The sequence below is a fragment of the Scyliorhinus canicula genome, chromosome 12, assembly GCF_902713615.1.
Source record: "Scyliorhinus canicula chromosome 12, sScyCan1.1, whole genome shotgun sequence".
Classification (NCBI taxonomy): domain Eukaryota; kingdom Metazoa; phylum Chordata; class Chondrichthyes; order Carcharhiniformes; family Scyliorhinidae; genus Scyliorhinus; species Scyliorhinus canicula.
The window spans coordinates 19782517-19802856 of NC_052157.1; the positions used below are offsets into that span (position 1 = coordinate 19782517).

At 47.6% G+C, this 20340-nt stretch overlaps 1 protein-coding gene across 1 annotated transcript in view; it reads right to left on the minus strand.

Moving 5' to 3' along the window:
• Positions 1 to 20340, minus strand: part of LOC119975190 (cytosolic carboxypeptidase 4) — a 287106-nt gene that overhangs the window by 48395 nt on the left and 218371 nt on the right. The window contains exon 22 of the mRNA XM_038814795.1: positions 10541 to 10710. Coding sequence (XP_038670723.1) covers positions 10541 to 10710 — 170 coding nt within the window. The remainder of the gene's footprint in view (positions 1 to 10540; positions 10711 to 20340) is intronic.

The window sequence follows — 20340 nt, forward strand, 5'->3', positions numbered from 1 at the left end:
GCGATGTTTGCTGCCCATTTATAACAGCCCTCGAGAAGGACAGGGAGACCAGGTCTCAAAGAACAAAGAACAATATAGCACAGCTATAGGCCCTTCGGCCCCCCAGGCCTGTACCGACCATGATACCAACCTTTGCCAAAACCCTCAGCACTGCCTTGTGTCGTATCCCTCTTTATCCATCCTATCCATGTGTTTGTCAAGATGCCTTTTGAACGATGTTAATGTATCTGCTTCCACAACCTCCCCTGGCAAGGTGTTCCAGATACTCACCACCCTCTGCGTAAAACCTGCCTCGCGCATCCTCTCTAAACTTTGCCCCACGGCCCTTAAATCTATGCTTCCTGGTGACGGACACCTCCACCCTGGGAAAGAGTGCCTGCCCACCCATTCTATCCATGCCCCTCATAATCTTGTAGACCTCTATCAGGTCACTCCTCAACCCCTGTCTTTCTAACGAAAACAGTCCGAGTCTATTCAGCCTCTCCACACAGCGAACACCCTCCATACCTGGCAACATCCTGGTAAACCTCCTCTGCACCCTCTCCAAAGCCTCCACATGCTTCTGGTAGTGTGGCGACCAGAATTGTGCACCATATTCCAAGTGCGGCCTTATCAAGGTTCTATACAACTGTAGCATGACTTGCCACTTTTTATACTCGATGCCCCATCCAATGAAGGCAAGAATTCCATATGCTTTCTTGACTACTTTGTCCACTTGTGTTGCCACCTTCATAGATCTGTGGACCTGCAAGTCCAGATCTCTCTGACTTTCTATATTCCTAAGAGTTTTGCCATTTACTGTATATTTACCTTCTATGTTAGACCTACCAAACTGCATTATCTCACATTTGTCCAGATTAAACTCCATTTGCCATTTCTCTGCCAAGTCTCCAACCTATCGATGTCCTGCTGTATCCTCTGACAATCCTCAACAGTACCTGCCACTCCACCAACGTTGGTGTCATCTGCGAACTTATTAATCGGACCACTACATTTTCCTCCAAATTGTTTATGTATATTACAAACAACTAAGGCCCCAGCACAGAGCCCTGTGGAACACCACTAGTCACAACCATCCATTCAGAAAAACACCCTTCTACTGCTTTGCCTTCTGTGACCGAGCCAGTTCTATCCATCTTACCACCTCACCTCTGATCCCATGTGACTTCACTTTTTGTACCAGTCTGCCATGAGGCACCTTGTCAAAGGCTTTACTGAAGTACATGTAAACAACAACCACTGCCCTTCCCCCATCAATCATCTTTGTCACCTCCTCAAAAAACTCAATCAAGTTAGTGAGGCACGACCTCCCCTTCACAAAACCATGCTGTCTATCGCTTACGAGTCCATTTCTTTCCGAATGGGTACAAATCCTGTCCCTGAGAATTCTCTCCAATAATTTACCTATCATCGACGTGTGGCTCACTGGCCTATAGTTTCCAGGATTACTCCTGCTACCTTTCTGAAACAGCAGTAGCACATTAGCTATTCTCCAGTCGTCTGGGACCTCACCTATAGCCAATGAGGATACAAATATGTCAGTCAAGGCTCCAGCAATTTCATCTCTTGCTTCCATCAGTATTCTGGGGTAAATCCTATCCGGCTAAGGAGACTTATCTATCTTAATATCTTTTAAAAGATCCAATACCTCCTCCTTTTCGTTGTTAACATGATCCAGACTGTCCACACACCCCTACCCAAGAATCATCTTCCACAAAGTCTCTTTCTTTGGTGAATTCTGATGCAAAGTACTCATTAAGTACCTCACCCACTTCCTCTGGCTTAACCCATAGATTCCCCCCACTATCCTTAAGTGGTCTCGTCCTTTCCCTGACCACCATCTTGTTTTTTACATATGAATAAAAAGGTTTGGGATTCACCTTAATCCTACTAGCCAAGGACTTTTCATGACCCCTTTAGCCTTCCTAATTTCCCACTTCAGTACCTTCCTACTTCCTTTATACTCCTCAAGGGTTTCAACTGTCCCCACCCTTCTAGACCCTACAACAGTCTCTTTTTTTTCTTTTTGACGAGGTTCACAATATCCCTCGTTATCCAAGGCTCCCTAAACTTCCCATAATTATCCTCAAGCAGAAGTTACCGATCATCATCTGCAGGGTCCTCTGACCACTTTCTAAAGCTAAAAGCCGCATCCAGCCACCTCATGTCTGAATGGATCAAAGTTACTTACTGTCTACGTGCGAACATACTAAGGTGAAGCTGGACTAAGCCACCTGGCCCCTCGAGCCATTCAATAATGTCATGGCCGATCTGATTAAGACATCAACCCCCATATTCCTGCCTACCCTCCGATGTCCTTTCACCTCCTTGTTAATCAAGAATCTAAGCCAAAACATTGGTCCCAGCCACTTCTTTCACCCTCAGATCTGAAATGGCAGAGGCTCACCATTTGTGGCTGCCAAAAATGAGGCAGGAAGGGTGTTGATGTCAATCATCCCTCATTTGCAAACTGGCACTGTTGTTTCCTGTCAGCATTTGGCACCAGAATTAGTGTTGGTCCAAGATGTAGTGGCAGATCAGATGCTGGACACGCCACTGTATTGCAGCATGGCTCCTGGGCAATAATTCCTGGTTGCCCTTTGAGTAGACAACCTTCACCCAGACCAGTCCTTACATTAATCCCTTGTAATGTCTGCAATCAAACTCTGTAAATGCCAAGCTTATAGTTTGTTCAAGAAGATCTCTTCAAATTATTTAAATGCTAACATTGATGTCAGGGATACATGAGGTAATAAGTACATTTTGTCACAATGTAAACTAAACACCTAAATCCAACTGCAAGGCATATATCTAGCTATGGCAGCTTAGTTAACGGACTGCAGGTTAATAGATCCAGTTCACAATGGCTAAAGTCAAGAAGAATTACCAAATGTAGCATCATGGAAATGTAAAAAGATGACAGACGATCTCCAAAGTGTCCAATTTCCAGTCAGAGCTTGCCCTTAGAATGGGTAATGTCCAACCAAAACTGGTCCTTATCCTTAAACAGTGGGCAACCGATCGTCTTAAAATAATGCCAAAAGCAAATTCGTGCAGATGCTGGCAACCTGAAATAAAAACAGAAAATGCTGCCTTGGAATGTGAACTGTGGCCGCGATTCAGCGGACTTCAAACTATTTCCGCTGTTGCGTGCGTTTAGCCGGGATGTTTCTCGGTGGCTCCAGCGTCGAGGAACCCTACTCCACTATTCAATGGCACTCTGCCTTCTTTTGGCCTTGGGGAGTTTCTCTCCCCTGAGGCTGCATTTAGAGTAATTTCCTGCAGCCGGGCTTCAGCTGACCAGCAGGAAAGGTTGTTTTCAGAATGGGTTGCCATTTTGACCGGCTGCCCCGTTCTTCCCACCGACCTCCTACTTTTAGGCCTCCCCCCCACTTTTTTGACCGCCTTCAAAATCCCCCCCAACCTCGGAAGGCCCCTGGAAACCCCCCCCCCTCATCCCCATTCTAATTGACAAGCCCCCCCCCCCGAGGCCCATACCCTGTAAGTGCCAACTTGGCACCTGGACACCCTGCCACTGCCAGCCTCGCACCTTTTCATTGCCAGTGTAGTACCCTGGCAGTACCACACAAACACCCTGGCAGTGCCTAGGTGCCAGGGTGGGGGGGGGGGGTTTCCAGGGTACCATTCTGCCCTGTCCCCTGATGTACCATCAATTCGACTCAAGACACAATTAGGATCCGAACTGTGGCTTTAATCAGCTAGTTGTTAGCCCGGTGGTCGACTACAGAGAATGGCCGACTGCCGGGAACTCTGGGTACTTATACCCCGCCTCAGAGGCGGGGCCTACTTGCCTCTCGGCCAATTGGAGAGCAGTCACATGACTAGTCGCAACCAATCGGACGAGAGGCACATGACCAGCCAGAGCCAATGGGAAGCCAGTGCTCTGCACCAATGGCAGTGCTCATGTCCATACCACCACATTCACTCCTTGTGGAGAAAGAAGGCGGGTGGGGGGGGTGTAAGTGGGAGAGAGAAAGGTGGGGGTCTGAGGACTGGTGGTATGAGCAGCGAAAATCGATAAGGGTGGGCTGCCCACTGGCTCGTGGTAAAACAATACTACTACTACTACTAACAACAGAATAACACAAAATGTCCAAAAAAAAGTCCCATGGCTGCATCACATGGAGACGATCAGCCTGTCGGGTGCCCGTGGTGTTCTGGAGGACCATCGCAGTGGAGCCGGTGATGTCGGGCCGATGGTCATCCTTGCCTCCGGGAACGTCGGTCGTAGATGTGTCTCCGTACCCCGGGCCGGTGGTGGAGACGCTGTGATCGGGGAAGAGGGGGTCTGTGCGCTGGGTCGTGGGGGCGCAGGGGGTGCTGGGGGGAATTGGGGTTGAGGGGAGGTGTTGATGGAAGGGGAGAAGGCCGCACGCCGGCGGGCGCCAAGTCCCGAAGCGAGACCGTATCCTGCCGACCGTCGGGATACTCCACGTACGCATATTGCGGGTTGGCGTGGATTAACTGGACTCGCCCAACCAACGGGTCGGACTTGTGCACCCGCGCATGCTTCCGGAGCAAGATGGGCCCAGGGGTGGCCAGCGAGGTCGGGAGAGGGGATCCTGAGGATGACTTCCGTGTCAGGGTGGACGAAACCTTCCGTGCTCCCGGAGTCCAGCAGGCACTTCGTTTTGTGTCCGTTGAGCTGAACCGTTGTCGTAGTCTTGGCGGGCGTGCGTGGTCGCGACTGGTCGAGTCTGATGGAAGCCAGTCGTGGTGAGAGTTCCAGATCATCCTCAGTGGCAGAGTAATCACTGGCAGGGCCTTCCGTGTTGGCCCAAGATGGCGGCGCCCAGGACCAGCACGTGGAGTCGCGGGTCCCAAGATGGCGGCGCCCAGGACCCGCACGTGGAGCCGGGGCCCCAAGATGGCGGCGCCCATGGCCCGCACATGGCGTCCAGGGCCCAAGATGGCGGCGCCCGTGGGAGCCTCGTGGCGGCTGGGGGCAGTGTCAGCGGCGTCTGCGGGCCAGTCGGGGCAGCTGGGAGCGCGGGTCGGGAGGACCGTGCGGCCGTTGCGGGAGCCGGGAGGCGGGCCGGAGAGGTTGGTGCGCGGCGTGGGGCCCTGGGGGGGCCCGGGGGGGCGATCCGCGGTCGCTGCGCGGGACAGCAGTGACCGACTTGGTCTGGCAGACCACCGCGTAGTGGCCCTTCTTCCCGCAGCTCTTGCACGGAGCGGGCCGGGCAGCGCGGGTGGGGGTGCTTTGAGAGGCCACAGAAATAGCAACGGGGCCCCGCTAGTTTGCCGGAGCGACCCGCGCGCAGGCTTGGGAGGGGTCGGGGTCCACGGAGGACAGGGGTGGCGCGTGCCATGAAGTCCAGGGGGTTGCTGCACGGCCGGGGGCGTATGCGCGGGCGTTCAGGTCAGCAACCTCCAGGGAGGTTGCAAGAGTCCATGCCTCAGCTAAGCTGAGGGCGTTCTTCTCCAGCAATCGTTGGCGGATAGAAGGGGACTGCATGCCAGCAACGTAAGCGTCTCCGATTAAAAGTTCCATGTGCTCAGTCGCCGAAACTTGGAGACATGCGCACGTTCTCTCTAGAGCTGCGAGGGCTTGGTAAAACTCGTCGAGGGACTCACCAGGGAACTGTTGTCTAGTCGTCAGGAGATGCCGTGTGTATACTTCGTTGACCGGCCGGAGAAAGTGTCCTTTGAGAATCCTCGATCATTGCGTAGTCCGTTGTGTGGAGGATGTGGAGTTTCTGCTCCTTGGTGGGCTTGCCGGCTGCAGTCGTCAGGTAGCTATTAAAACACGCCTGCCAGTGTTTAAAAATTGCAGACGCATTTGCAGCATGTGGGCTGGTGCAGAAGCTGTCAGGCTTGATGCGCAGCTCCATTCCAAAATTCTAGCTGATTAAATTGATGTACCATCAATTCAACTCAAGATACAATTAGGATCCGAACTGTGGCTTTAATCAGCTAGTTGTTAGCCCGGTGGTCGACTACAGAGAATGGCCGACCACCGGGAATTCTGGGTACTTATACCCCGCCTCGGAGGCGGGGCCTACTTGCCTCTCAACCAATTGGAGAGCAGTCACATGACTAGTCCCAACCAATCGGACGAGAGGCACATGACCAGTCAGAGCCAATGGGAAGCCAGTGCTCTGCACCAATGGCAGTGCTCATATCCATACCACCACATCCCCGACCACCCACATGTCTCCAATAGCCTGGGAACACCTGGCCAGCGTTTGTGTGGACCAGTACTAAAAGCGCCCTGGTGAGGTCTCTCAGGCGATGCCTTTGAGTCCCGGGCTTCGGGTGAGTCGAGTGTCCAGTTATTTAAATGAGTCATTTAAATATGCAAATCTGAATCTCGGCTAACGAGGGAAAGATCCACATCATGCCAGGCGGAGCGAGCCGGGTAACTCGTGATCGGCCCGGTGTGGAGCGGAAAATGGGGCTCTCGTGTTATTCACCCGTTGCTCCCGGCTTAGTGCCGGACCCAATGGGGTTGCTGACCTATGCCCTGTATCTTTCCCCCTTCCGAAATGTTGCCATTTTCTCGCATTTTTTGCTTTTGCTAGAACAATGCCGTTTGGAAAGTCTAGGCTTTGGAGGAGATCTGAGTTCTCTTGAGACAGTTCTGATCTTCTCCGGTACACTGGCAATAATTTATTTGCTCCCTCAATATTGTTCCTGCCGCTGACATGGGCAAAAAGTTTAAGCAAGGAGCCAATTCCCAAATTGTTGATTACATTATATTTTCCTTCCCTCATTAAGTGCTGAAGGCAGAGTGTGGGAGTTCTGTCCCCGGAATGCCAGTGCTTGTGGTGCTGGCTGTTTAACTGTGATATGTTGTATTTGAATTGCATTGTGAAGTCAGTTGCCCTGCTGATTCAGGTGAGTGGCGATTAATCAGTGTTTCTGTTGCTCTGACACTCCGCACAGGCTACAGAGATAACACAATGTAAAACAATGCAACGACATCCTCGACAGCGTCAGGATTCATGTAAACAAAATTCTCTTGCCATAATCATCAGAAACTAACTGTACAGCATCCATCGGCTCACTGCACCTTCTTGTAAACAACCTAATCACTGCCACTTAATCACAGGATGGTAATTCCATTGTGTGTGATAGAGAGCTGGCTCTGATACTCGGCATTATTGATTGCATCATGTGCGGCCGTGTTGTCCAACAGCCTAAATGATTTGCCACAGGCTTGACTATGGTGACACTGATTAGCCACATGGCTCCGGTAGGATATGCCGCATTCAACACAGGGGCCTGTACATCACGTACTTATTGACCATCATTAGCTTCAGACTTTGCTGTCTTTCTCTTTTCCCCCAGAGTTTGGAATTCTGGCATGAATTTATCAGATGCAACAAATGTTAATGCAGTTTCCTGGCTTTTGTCCAACAGTTGCAAGTGAACTCTGATGGTGTGGGTGTGCTAGCTGAGCATGTTGACTGAGTACATTGAGAAACGTCAGATATGGCTCCTGCTTTGCATCTGGACCCGGTGTCTTCTCTCCATCAGGACCTATCCCTGCTCTCACTCTATCTGGACTTAGTCCCATCTCTCCACCCAGACCTATCACGACCCTCCATCTATATCCAGCACCTCTCTCCTCCAGACCTCAGCTCCACTCTCTGTCCAGAACACTGCTGGGTATAGATACATTGGTATTAGGAGCAGAAATAAGCAATTCAACTACTCGAGCCTGCTCCACCATTCAATCACATCATGGCTAATCTCTTCCTGGTGTCAAACCCACCTCCCGACCTGTTCCCCATATCCCTTTAACCAGTTTTTAAAATCAGAAATATATCTATCTCCTTCTTGAAACCATTTAATGATTCAGACTCCACCCTACTACGGGGTAGCGAGTTCCACAAATTAGAATAGAATGGAATCCCCCACAGCACAGAAAGAGACCATTCGGCCCATCGGGTCTACAGCGACCCTTAGAAAGAGCGCCCCACCTAGGCCCACGCCCCCACCCCATGTCAATAACCTTGTTACCTTTTTGGAGATGAAGGGGAAATTTTTTATGGCCAATCCACCTAACCTGCAAATCTTTGGAATGTGCGAGGAAACCGGAGCACCCGGAGGAATCCACGCAGACACAATGAGAAAGTGCAAACTCCACAGACGGTCATCCAAGGCCAGAATTGAAACCGGGTTCCTGACGCTGTTAGGCAGCAGTGCTAACCACTGTGCCACCGTGCCGGCCTCTGAGAGAAATAGTTCCTCCTTATCTCAGTTTTAAATCTACTGCCTCAGAACCTATATTTGAATCAGAGAATTTACTGTGCAGAAGGAGGCCATTCAGTCCATCAAGTCTGCACCAGCCCTTGATGAAGCCCACACCTTCATCTTATCCCTGTAACCCAGTAACACCAGCTAACCTTTTATTTTTTGGACACCAAGGGCAATTTAGCATTGCCAATCCACCTAACCGGCACATCTTTGGACTGTGGAACGAAACTGGAGCACCCAGAGGAAAGTTACGCAGACATAGGGAGAACATGCAGACTTCGCGCAGACAGTGACCCAAGGCGGGAATTGAACCTGGGACCCTAGTGTTGTGAAACAACTGTGCTAACCACTGTGCTACCGTGTCACCTATTTGCAACCTCTCGTTCCGATTGCCCCACAAGGGGCAACATTTGGTCTACGTTTGGATACTAATTGGTCCTATGGCATGACTGCCCTGTAGCAACTTGTAGCCACCTGGGTTGGCCACTTCCCGACTTTAAAATGGAGATCCGCTAAGAATGCAGGGAGAAATGGCCAAACGCAAAATCTCCTGTATATTAGAACTTGCAGAAACACAGACAGCACTGAAACTAACAACCATCTACATATTGATGAGTGATCCCCGGGAACAATTGGAAACATTTAAGATAATTGAGGCCAAGCCAGACTCCTCGGAGCCAGCGGGAGCCAAGACAAAGGAAGGCCAACGGACATATAGGAACCGCCCAGCGATCAGGGAACAGCCCCAGTATTGGGGAAATCGGATCAATTGATTGGAACATGGTCCAATCAATTGGAACCAGGCACGGGGTCCGCCCAAAAAGGCGCGAAGCCCCTGGGGACTATAAAATAGAATCCCCAAGTTCAGTTCGGTCTTCTTGGCACTTGGCTCTCAGCGAGGAGAGACCGGCCTAACAGCTTCTTGGCAGCTCTCAAAGAACTCGACCGTGACTCTCAACTCGGAGAGACTTGCCTAGCAGCTGCACCAACCAAGTAAGTGTCCAGCCAACGCACCCTACGAGATAGGCGTTCCTAAACATTAGTCCATACCAGCTGGAAGCCTGCAGTCTCAGAATCGAATGAAAGGCCATTTGTTCCCCTGACCTAGTGGGCAAGTTTCCAAAGCTAAGTGTTGGCCTTTTAGTGTTAGAGATAGTCTAGTGAGTAGTATTTTATGCATGAGTAGCGATTGACTGTGTATACAATAAATGTGTTATGGTTTGAACCTTACTAACTGGTGTATTGAGTTATTGATCAGCACTTGAACTTGAACCTCGTGGTGGTATCATAAAGATACTTGGCGACTCTAGAGCAAGGTGATTAAACAGAGCAAGTTAAGTGTAAAGCAGACTTAGCAAAATTGAACCTGGGACCCTGGCGTTGTGAAACAACTGTGCTAACCACTGTGCTACCATGCCGCCCATTTGCAACCTCTCGTTCCGATTGCCCCACAAGGGGCAACATTTGGTCTACGTTTGGATGCTAATTGGTCCTATGGCATGGCTGCCATTGGTTTCTTTCCTTTACTAGCCTTGAGAGCGGTCATTCTGATTGGTTGGGCTGACAATGATGTGCAGCTCCCCTCTCCAGATGATATTGTCAGTCTTTCCACTCGGTTGAAATCTGGCATTTTTATGCAATTTTAGCAGATAATAAATAAGCGAAAAGATAATGATGACCAAAGAGATAAAGCAGACTGACGATTCAAAAGAAATAACGTTTTACTTTTCAACTTACTATTTTACCAGAAAACATATTAAAAAGCTGACATCTGCGTGAGCATGAATATTAAAATCAATTGCCGGATGGTGATGTTTATTACACGGTTTTAACTTCTTAATGAAAACAGTAATTAGCTAAATTTGAATTTCCAAGTAGCCACATATGGTTAGTGGCTAACATATTGGACAACACCAAGGTTAAGGAAACATAATGTGGGTTGCTTTAGCTGACTGATTCCATTGTGAATATCGGGACAGGACTGGTTGTGTTTTGTCAGGCCTCTGGGCTCTGATCCTCTTCTGTCCCATAACCATTTCTTATCTCATTTCATTCTTTCTTAAGACCACATCAGTTGAGAACGCCTCATCTTCCTTCCTCATAAAACCTTAGTTTGACCGCAGCTTAACTCAGCTTCCTGATTTATCGTATCTTCTCTCCTGCTCCATTCCGTCTCGACAGTGACCTGCCCTATGAATCATGATCCTTTGCTTCGGCTTCTTAACAGTGGCAACATTTCTGTCAGTTATCCATGTGACAGATTGGAATTTTGTTCCATAACCGAGCAGCTAATGAAGAATCAGCCTGCACTTACCTGTGTGACGTGTGCCTGTCATTCTGGAGCTCATTATCAAAATCAAGTAGACCGACATCTTCGGTAACCAGCTGGTTGCTACGTGACCACTCATCTTTCTTTAGCTTCAGGAGTCCTGCACAGAACTTGGCTCCCATTTCCTCCAGCTCCCTTGTTCCAAGTTGGAGACCCTGTCAGCAAAATAAGTAATGATCCAATTAACGTGTTGTACATTTAAGGCACAATTTAACACTTCTGATGCTGCTTTTACATTCTCTTAAATTTAGTTGGAGCCACAGTGGATTAGTTCGTAATAATAATAATCTTTATTGTAAAAGTAGGCTTCCATTAACACTGCAATGAAGTTACTGTGAAAAGCCCCTAGTCGCCACACTCGCCGCCTGTTCGGGTACACAGAGGGAGAAATCAGAATGTCCAATTCACCTAACAGCACATCTTTCGGGCATGTGGGAGGAAACCGGAGCACCCGGAGGAAACCCACACAAGCACGGGGAGACGTGCTGACGCCACACAGACAGTGACCCGAGCCGGGAATCGAACCTGGGGCCCTGGCGCTGTGAAGCAACAGTACTAACCACTGGGCTACCATCCCACAAGACATGGTGACATGGAATCATGATTTGTTTGGGTGTCATTTCTCTCATTTAGCACCTGCTAATAGATAGTTAGACGGAGATGGACAGACAGATAATTGATTTATTGAAAAATCATCATGGCAGAATGTGATGAAAATACAAATAAAATTTTTTAAAATCGTGGTTTATAACATAGCGATAGACAATCATTAAAATTAAAATAAAGTATAAAATAATTAAATGAGCCCATAATTATCAGCTTTTCAGTATACACATAATCACATTATGTGGTAAAATGCAGATCTCCTTAATTTACAAAATAAACATGAAAGGTCTACTGCATTCTGCATTTTGTACTAAAGTCTATAGATCATAGCTTGTCAGGTTGAGATCCTGAATTCTCAATCATTTACATACTATTTATGAGCTGAGGGATTCAGACTGGCTTTAGTATAACATTTATTGGCAAGAGGGGGAATGTGTTGCCTTTGTCAAGATGGACAGCCATGTAATATCTTTATTTTTCTATTTACAAGGGCTGAACAGCCAAATTCACAAATATTTAGCTGATGAGCTCCAACCATGAACTCTTGCTGTTCCTCAATGGTCACTCTACATGGACATCCTCTCCGATCGCTGACGCCAAAATCGTGTTGGGGGATCGGCCAAAGAAATCCCTGTTTACGCCGGAATCGAGGGTGGTGCTGTTTTTGCGATGCTCGGCCCCCCCCCAAAAATTGGCGTACTCCCACCGTATGGATGGCCTCAGGACATCACCTGAGGCCCTCCCCCGATGCCCCGCCCCCGATGGGCCGAGTCCCAGACGGCGTGGGGAGCGTGTGCTCATACCGTTTGGGAACCTCATGTGGCAGCTGCAGAGAGAGTCCAACGCCGCCACAATCGGGAGGGGGGCAACCATTCAGCGGGCAGGGGGGCCCTTGGCGGGAGCACTGGTGGGGGGGGGGGGGGGGGGGGGTGGTCCGGGGGTGGCGAGGCTGGCTGCAGTGGGGCAGTTTTTGGCAGGCTGGGTCCGCGTGTTTCCGGCACCATGTTGCATGGCACGGCCACCACAGGCCGCCGCCGTGCGCATGCACGACCACAGCCATTCTCCGGCCATATCTGCAGGTAAAGCCGGGGGTTTACGCCCCTCCAGATGGAGGATCAGTGCGGGGGGGCGCCACCGACATTCCATTCGTAAGACCAGACCGATCCTGCAGACATAGCCGCAGGATCAGAGAATCCAGCCCCATGCATCTCACACTCCTGACCTCGATTTTATTGTATGAATAGCAATGAGGCAACTTGCAGTTGTCTTTCATCCATCTTTGTTCTGAGGGGTAGCTGCACTAGCAACAATCTTTTTCCACTGGTTTCTATTCTCCGTTGCTCTCACTGCCTGTGCCTCAAGAGGCCAGTCCACATTCTGATATCATCCATCCAGGCCATCTTGTGTCTTGCTTGTGTATGTTTTCCAGGTGTTTTATCTTGTGTTTTTATCTCTTCCCAAACATTTCTCTTCTGCTCTTATCACAGTCCAAAATATGTAAGCTTACCGCTGCCTCAAACAAGTTCCGCTTAACACCAGCTTTCTCGAGCACTTGTTTATCTGCTTAGCCACCCATGACACACATAATTCCCTACATTTCAAATGCTCTTACTCGAGCTCGTCACTCTTCTTGATAGTCCAGCTTTCATAGTCATACATTGCCACTGGCCACACAAGGGCTTTCAGAACACACATTTTCCTGGTAATCGAAATGTTGTGGCTAATCCAAACCTATTTAAGTGAGTTCACAATGCCAATTACTCTTGTTGAGTAGACTCTGCACCTTCCATGTGAGTGGCCCAAGATAGCGGAAGGTATCAGATTGTTCAAGTTGAACTCCGTTAATCAGAATCTTGCAATTTTTTCCACCCATCTCCATCACCTTTATCTTGACGGACATTGATCCGTGGACAGTCTTTCCAGTTAACTTTTTCTTTTAATTTAGAGTACCCAATGTGGTGAATGTATTGCTGTAACAATTCACCATATGATTATCTGTATTATGCTGTTGCCCATGTGGGCTCCACCTATGGACCATTGTATGGTACTGCCTATAATGTAGCATGCTGGGGCCTGTGTGGGCTCCGCCCCTGACTCCACCCCTTGAGGGGAGGTATAAAGAGCAGTCGCCCTGTTGGCGGCTCCCACTAGCAGACCAGTCGTAGGCAGGCGCTGTTCTAGTTGATTAAAGCCACAGTTTACTTCTACTCCTGGTTTTGTGTGAATTGATGGTCACATCACCCAATTAATTTTTTCCAATTGAGGGGCAATTTAGCATGGTCAATCCACCTATCCTGCACATCTTTTGGGTTGTGGGGTCGAAAACCACGCAAACACGGGGAGAATGTGCAAAATCCTCACACACAGTGTCCCAGAGTCGGGATTGAACCTGGGACCTTGGCGCCGTGAGACAGCAGTGCTAACCACTGCACCACTGTTCTGCCTAGTTAACTTTACCAAGACAGTTCACCGACCCCTGGCGCTCCTCCACTGCATTGAGTGAGCAGAATAATGTCATCAGCATATTGATCGTTTGAAACTCATCGCCTGCCAATTGGAATCCTACTTTTGTATCCATCAAAATGGGCGGCACAGTGGTTAGCACTGCTGCCTCACAGCGCTGGGTTCAATTGCAGACTTGGGTGACTATCTGTGTGGAGTTTGCACATTCTCCCCTTGTCTGCAGGTTTAAGGAGTGAGGGGCAAGGTTTAGAGGAGATGTACGAAGCAAGTTTTTTACACAAAGGTAGTGGGTGCCTGGAACTCGCTGCCGGAAGAGGTAGTGGAAGCAGGGACGATAGTGATGTTTAAGGGACAGCTTGACAGATACATGAATAGGATGGGAATAGAGGAATACGGACCCTGGAAGAGTAGAAGATTTTAGTTTAGACGGGCAGCATGGTCGGCGCTTGGAGGGCCGATGGGCCTGTTCCCTTGCTGTACTTTACTTTGTTCTTTGTTCTTTGTTGGCGTGGGTTTCCTCCGGATTTCCTCCAACAGCCCAAAGATGTGGAGAAACAAAAACAGAAAATGTGAGAGCTTTGACACAGTGTCATCCAGGCTCAAAATGTTAACTCCCTTCTATCTCCACAGGTGCTGTGATTGTCCAGCATTTTCTGTTTTTGTTTCAGATTCCAGCATCCACAGTAATTTGCTTTTACCAAGGATGGGCCGGTTAGGTGGATTGGCCATGCTAAAATTGCCCCTGAGTTTCCAACGATGTGCAGGTTAGGTGGATTGGCTATGGTTGGGTTACGGAGGGTTAGGCGTGGGAGTGGGCCTAGGTAGGGTGCACTTTCAGAGGTTTGGTGTAGACTCTATGGGCCAAAGGCCTCCTTCTGCACTGTAGGAATTCTATTCTATCAAGCTCTTCTCTCTTAACCATTCCTGCTAGGATGTTGAATAAATATAGTCAGCAGATAAACCCCTATCTTACACCCTTTTTGATAGTGAACCATCTTGAGCCGTTGTTGGAAACTGCGAACCTAGCTTGTTGCTTAAGGTGGGTGCTGTTTTCTAACAGCCACAAATCACAGGGCTAAAGCTCATTCAGGGCTTATGTGTTAGTTTATGAACAGCTGGCACCATTCATTTACCGTTGAACAACAATTCTGTGCCTACATTCTGCAAGGTCGCACCTCACAAAATAATCATGGTATGTACGAACTCCAAGCATTACCCAGAATCTAAATCATTAGGACTGATTGAATGAAAATCAATATGTTTTTTTCATAATCGTGTTTTCCTTTAATTCTGGTGCTTTACTTCCCACCGTGAAAGAAAAAATGGGAGCAATTATGGTCGGGGTTTTCTGACCATTCCCACTTGTGGGATCTTCCACTCCCATTGACGGTGACCCCTTGCCTCGGGTTCCCCGATGACAGAGGGTGCAAACAACGGGAAACGCTGTTGACAACAATGGGACTGGACGATCCCATCCGAAGACGTGCAGGGAGGGAATTCTACTGCCTGGGGCCGAGACAATTGAAGGCGGGGTCACAAGTGGTGCAATGATAATTGAGAATGTACAAGAGGCCAGAATGAGTGGAGCACAGATATTTTCCGGAGTTGACGGAGATGACAGAGATAGGAAGGGGCAAGGCCATGGAGGGATTTGAAAACAAGGTCATGTAAATATGTAACCATGGCAATTAAACAGTGCAAATGTCAAGTTTATGGACAATGAATGCCTGAGAATGGACCTCATTAGTGTGGGAACAAATCAAGTTAGAATATATTTTCAATCTGGGTGTGATTCACACAATTTTCACAAGCAACCAATTCATAGAATCATAGAATCCCTACAGTGCAGAAACATGCCATTCGACCCATCGGGCCGGCACCGACCAGCCGAAAGATGACCCAAATCTAGGCCCACTCCCCCGTAATCCCACTTTGGACACTTAGAGGCAATTTAACATGGTCAATCCAGCTAACCTGCACGTCTTTGGACTGTGGGAGGAAATGGAGTACCCAGAGGAAACCCACGGAGACACGGGGACAACGTGCAAACTCCACACCGAATTCCAGGGTAGGAATCAAATCTGGGTTCCTGGCACTGTGAGGCAGCACTGTGCCACTCTGCCACTCTCTAATGAATATCCATAGAATCCCTACAGTGCAGGAGGAAGCCATTCGACTCATCCAGTCTGCACCGAACCTCCGTAAGAGCAGCCTACCCAGGCACATTCACCCCCCCGAATAAGCGTATTGTGCTGTCTGGCCACGTGGGCACTGGTCAAAGGAAGAATGTTAGGTGGATTGGCCTTCTTAAATTGCCCATCAGTATCCAAAAGGTTAGGATTCCCCCCTCATTCTTCTGAACTCCAGCGAGAACAATCCTAACCTAATCAATTTCTCCTCATATGACAGTCCCGCCAACCCTGGAATCAATCTGGTAAAAATGCCGTTCTTCAGATCTGTTAGTGCTTACTACTGTTCTCTTCTAACTTCCTGCTGATGTGTGACTCATGATGTGTAAAGATCTATCACTCTCTCTACCATTCTATTAGTGGTTTGCACAGATCTGTTAATGCTTTCCACCAGTCTGCTCGTGGCTTCAACAGATCCATTAATATATTTTATTGATTGTGTACTTGTTGTGTACTTCTTGATAGCAGTTTCTATTAATCCATTTGGGCTTTCTACCAATCTGTTACTACTACCCACCAGTTCATTAGTGCTTCTTACTGCTCTGCTAATATTTTCCACTGGGATGTGAGAACTCTGTGACATGTTCTATCCATAACTCCATCCCCACTCCTCTGCCTCTCTCTATAAAGCAAATTACTGCGGATGCTGGAATCTGAAACGAAGGAGAAAATGCTGGAAAATCTCAGCAGGTCTGGCAGCATCTGTAGGGAGAGAAAAGAGCTAATGTTTCTAATGACTTGTCAAAGCTAACAGACAGAGAAAGTGGAAAATATTTATACTGTGGAGTGAGAATGAAAGATGAATCATAGTCACAGAAACTCAGGGAAACCGGGTGCTAATGGCCACAGAAACCAAGGGGAAAGAGGGCTAATTGCAGTCCCCAGAGAGAACAAAAGGTTTGAAAGGCCAAACTACCAAGAAACAACAAGAGGGTAAACTGTGACAGATGGAAATGTGGGGGGAGGGGAGGGGGGAAGCAAAGGGGAGAAGGGGTAAGGAAAGGTGGATAAGATAGTGGGGGGGGGGGGTTAAACATATATTCAGAAAGACAAGAAAGAAAGAAATGATAAAAGACAGTTGAAATGAAATGGGGTGAAAACAAATGGGTCGAGGTGGGGTAGAGCTGATCATCTGAAGTTCTGCTGAGATTTTCCAGCATTTTTACTTTTGTCTTTGCCTCTCTCTGTTTTGCTGCAGACACCATATTGACTTGTAACGGTCTTGCAGCACTGCTCATTCCGTAATTATTCAGGATATAATTAGTAGTCACATGGAAGTAAAAGCCAGCATGGATTTCCAACATTACGTTTAACCAACTTGCTGGTGTTTTTTTGAAAGGCAGCAGAAAGGGTAGATGAGCGTAATGTTGTTGATGTGGTGTACATGGACTTGCAGAAAGCATTCGTTACAGTGCCGCACAAAAGGCTTGTGAGATAAGCTTTAGTTCATGGAATAAAAGGACAGTAGCAATGTGGATACAACATTAGCTGAATAATAGGAAGCAATGAGTAATGGTCAATGGATATTTTTCAGGCTGAAGGAATGTTTGTAGTGGTATTCCCCAGGGTTTGCTATTGGAACCTTGCTTTTCCAGATATATATGACTGATCTGGATCTTGGTGTACGGGGGGGACAATGTCGATGTTTGTGGATGACACAAAACTTCTCAGTATTGTAAACTGTGAAGAGGACAGTGTGGAACTTCAAAAGGACATAGGGACATAGGGAAGTCAGTGGGCTGGATAGACAGGTGGCAGATGAAGTTCAATGCAGAGAAAGGTGCAGTGATGCATTTTGGTAGGAAGAATATGGAATGACAAAATAAAATAAGAGGTAAATTTCTTAAAGGGGTGCATGAGCAAAGGGACCTAGGTGTATATGTGTATCAGTCATTGAAAGTGGCATGACAGGTGGGGAGATCAGTTAAAACAAATAGTATTCTGGGCTTTATTAATAGGGGCATAGGGTACAAGAGCAAAGAGGTTTTGCTGAACATATATAAGACACAAGTTAGACCTCAGCTGGAATATTGTGTCTACTTCTGTGTGCCACACTATAGGAATGCATTGGAGAAAAGGCAGGAGATGTTTACAAGAACGGAATAAGATAGTTCAGATGTGAGGATCAGGGATGAGAAACTTCAGTTATGAGGATAGATTGGGGATGTTGGGACTGTTTTCCTTGGAGCGAAGAAGGCGAAGAGGGATGCTCAAAATCACGAGGGGGCTAGAGAAAGTAGATGGGGAGAAACTGTACCCGCTCGTAAAAGGATCAAGAACAAGAGGGCACAAATTTAAAGCGATTTGCAAAAGAAGCAAATGTGATGTGAGGAAAAAAATGGTCTCACGAGTGGTTCGGTCTGGACTATCCTGCCTGGAAGTGTGGTGCAGGCAGGTTTGATTGAGGCACTCAAGAGGGTATGAGATAATTACTTGAATAGAAACAATATGCCAGGGTATGGAGAAAAGGCAGGGGAATGGCAATAACTGACAACGCTCTTTTGAAGAGCTGGTGCAAACACGATGGGCCAAATGGCCTCCTCTGCATTGTAACAATTCTGTGATTCCGCGATGTTGATGGTAATGAAATTGCTATCGGCAAACTTGCATCCTGCACTCCTTGCTGACTGCAGGTAAAAGAAATGAAATGTGGAAAAGAACTGGCCATTATTGAACACGTTGAAAGCACACAACCCTATTGCTACCATTGCTCGTCGGCAATCAAAAAGGGAAGTTGAGGTTACAAGTGAACAGTTTGATCCTTGTTTGGTTGTATTGTTTTTGTTCTCTTTTGTTCTCTTTTTTTGGATTTCTAACATTTTGTGGGTTGCTTTGACCAACTATGTGCGCGGTGATGAAACTTGTAAATTGAAACTATGAACTGGGATGTGCAACATAAAAAGGTGAAAACCAATAAAAACATTTTTTTTAAAACAAGTGAACAATTCTGTAAAGTCTTGAGAATTGCTTCTCCGCCCTGTCAGACTGAGGAATGTGGGCCGTATTTGGGATTAGCTTGGATATTAAATTAGGGTTTGACATAGTCAGTTTAATCTTTAATCGTGCAATATATTTCATATATTATACTGAGCAGCATGACATTGCCGTTCATTCTCCTTGGGGACATGGGTCCTAACCTGCACTAACAGATGAATGAATTATTTGTCCTCCGAATAGAGACCAGGTGGTGCCTTTCTCAGATTCATCATTAGATCCAAACCAAAGAGATTTGACTGCAGTGTGCAGCCCCAGCCACCTGCGGGTGCCGGGGGGGGGGGGGGGGGGGGGGGGGGGGGGGGGGGTTGTCACAGTGAATTCACAGCCCAACTGTACTCCTGGTACAACCTTTGCTTTCCAATGGAGAAGAAAGTTGAGCATGGCGAAGGGTGGTATACCAAATGACGCAACATTCGTTTTGTCCTACTGGCAGACGCCAATGAAATGCTGGTGGCTGACACGCACCCAGGAAGACCTGAAGAAACTGGAGGCAATGAGTAAGTCACAGGCTTCCTCCTGACTAACACATCTCCTGTGAAAGGCCTTTTAGCTCTCTCTAATTTGTTAGTTCATTGCCCTTTTGCCTCATGTATCCAGGTGTGAGAATTAAATTTAAAAATCAAAGTCTAATAGCTTGTGAAATTTTCCATTTTACAGCTTTTTAAACTAAATAAGGGAGACACAGTTCTGATCAATAACCACTTAAATGGCTTCAATCTACCAGAGCAAACTCCAGGCTGGCGGTTTAGGGTGATGGACATGTTTTCTTTGAAGGTACACATCAGTATTCTGCAGCTGCTGTATTCAAACCTGCATTTAGCATAAACAAGAGACACCACTTAATATAGCTGCACAGGGCATCCTAATGAACTCTTCATTCAAAGACACTGATTCTCTGAAATACTGGAAGAGCAATGGGCCAAAATAGCCGGAGTATCCTCAAGAGAGATATGGGTCACACAATGGAATTATTTGAATTTGAGTTAATAATTTATTTGATTAAAGAATCACACATATTGAATAATCTTGTTAGCAATGCAAGAGGCAAATTCTTTGTTCCAATTATTCAGCTATTAATTTCCATTCTTCTGCATTTTAGCATCCCATTTTTCAACACTGTGCAATGAGCTACCCATTCATTGTGTAAATGAACCATTGCAAACCTTGTCTCCAAGAAACTGAGGTTGGTTTGCACATTATTTGGGTGCCGATTACCCAGTCCGCAATCTTATAGAATCATAGAATTTACAGTGCAGAAGGAGGCCATTTGGCCCATTGAGTCTGCACCAGCCCTTGGAAAGAGCACCCTACTTAAGCCCACACCTCTACCCTATCCCCTTAACCCAGTAACCCCACCTAACCTTTTTGGACACTAAGGGACAATCTACCATGGTCAATCCACCTAACCTACACATCTTTAGACTCTGGGAGCACCTGGAGGAAAGCAGACACGAGGAGAATGTGCAGACTCTGCCCAGACAGTGACCCAAGCTGGGAATCAAACCTGGGACGCTAGAGCTGTGAAGCAAC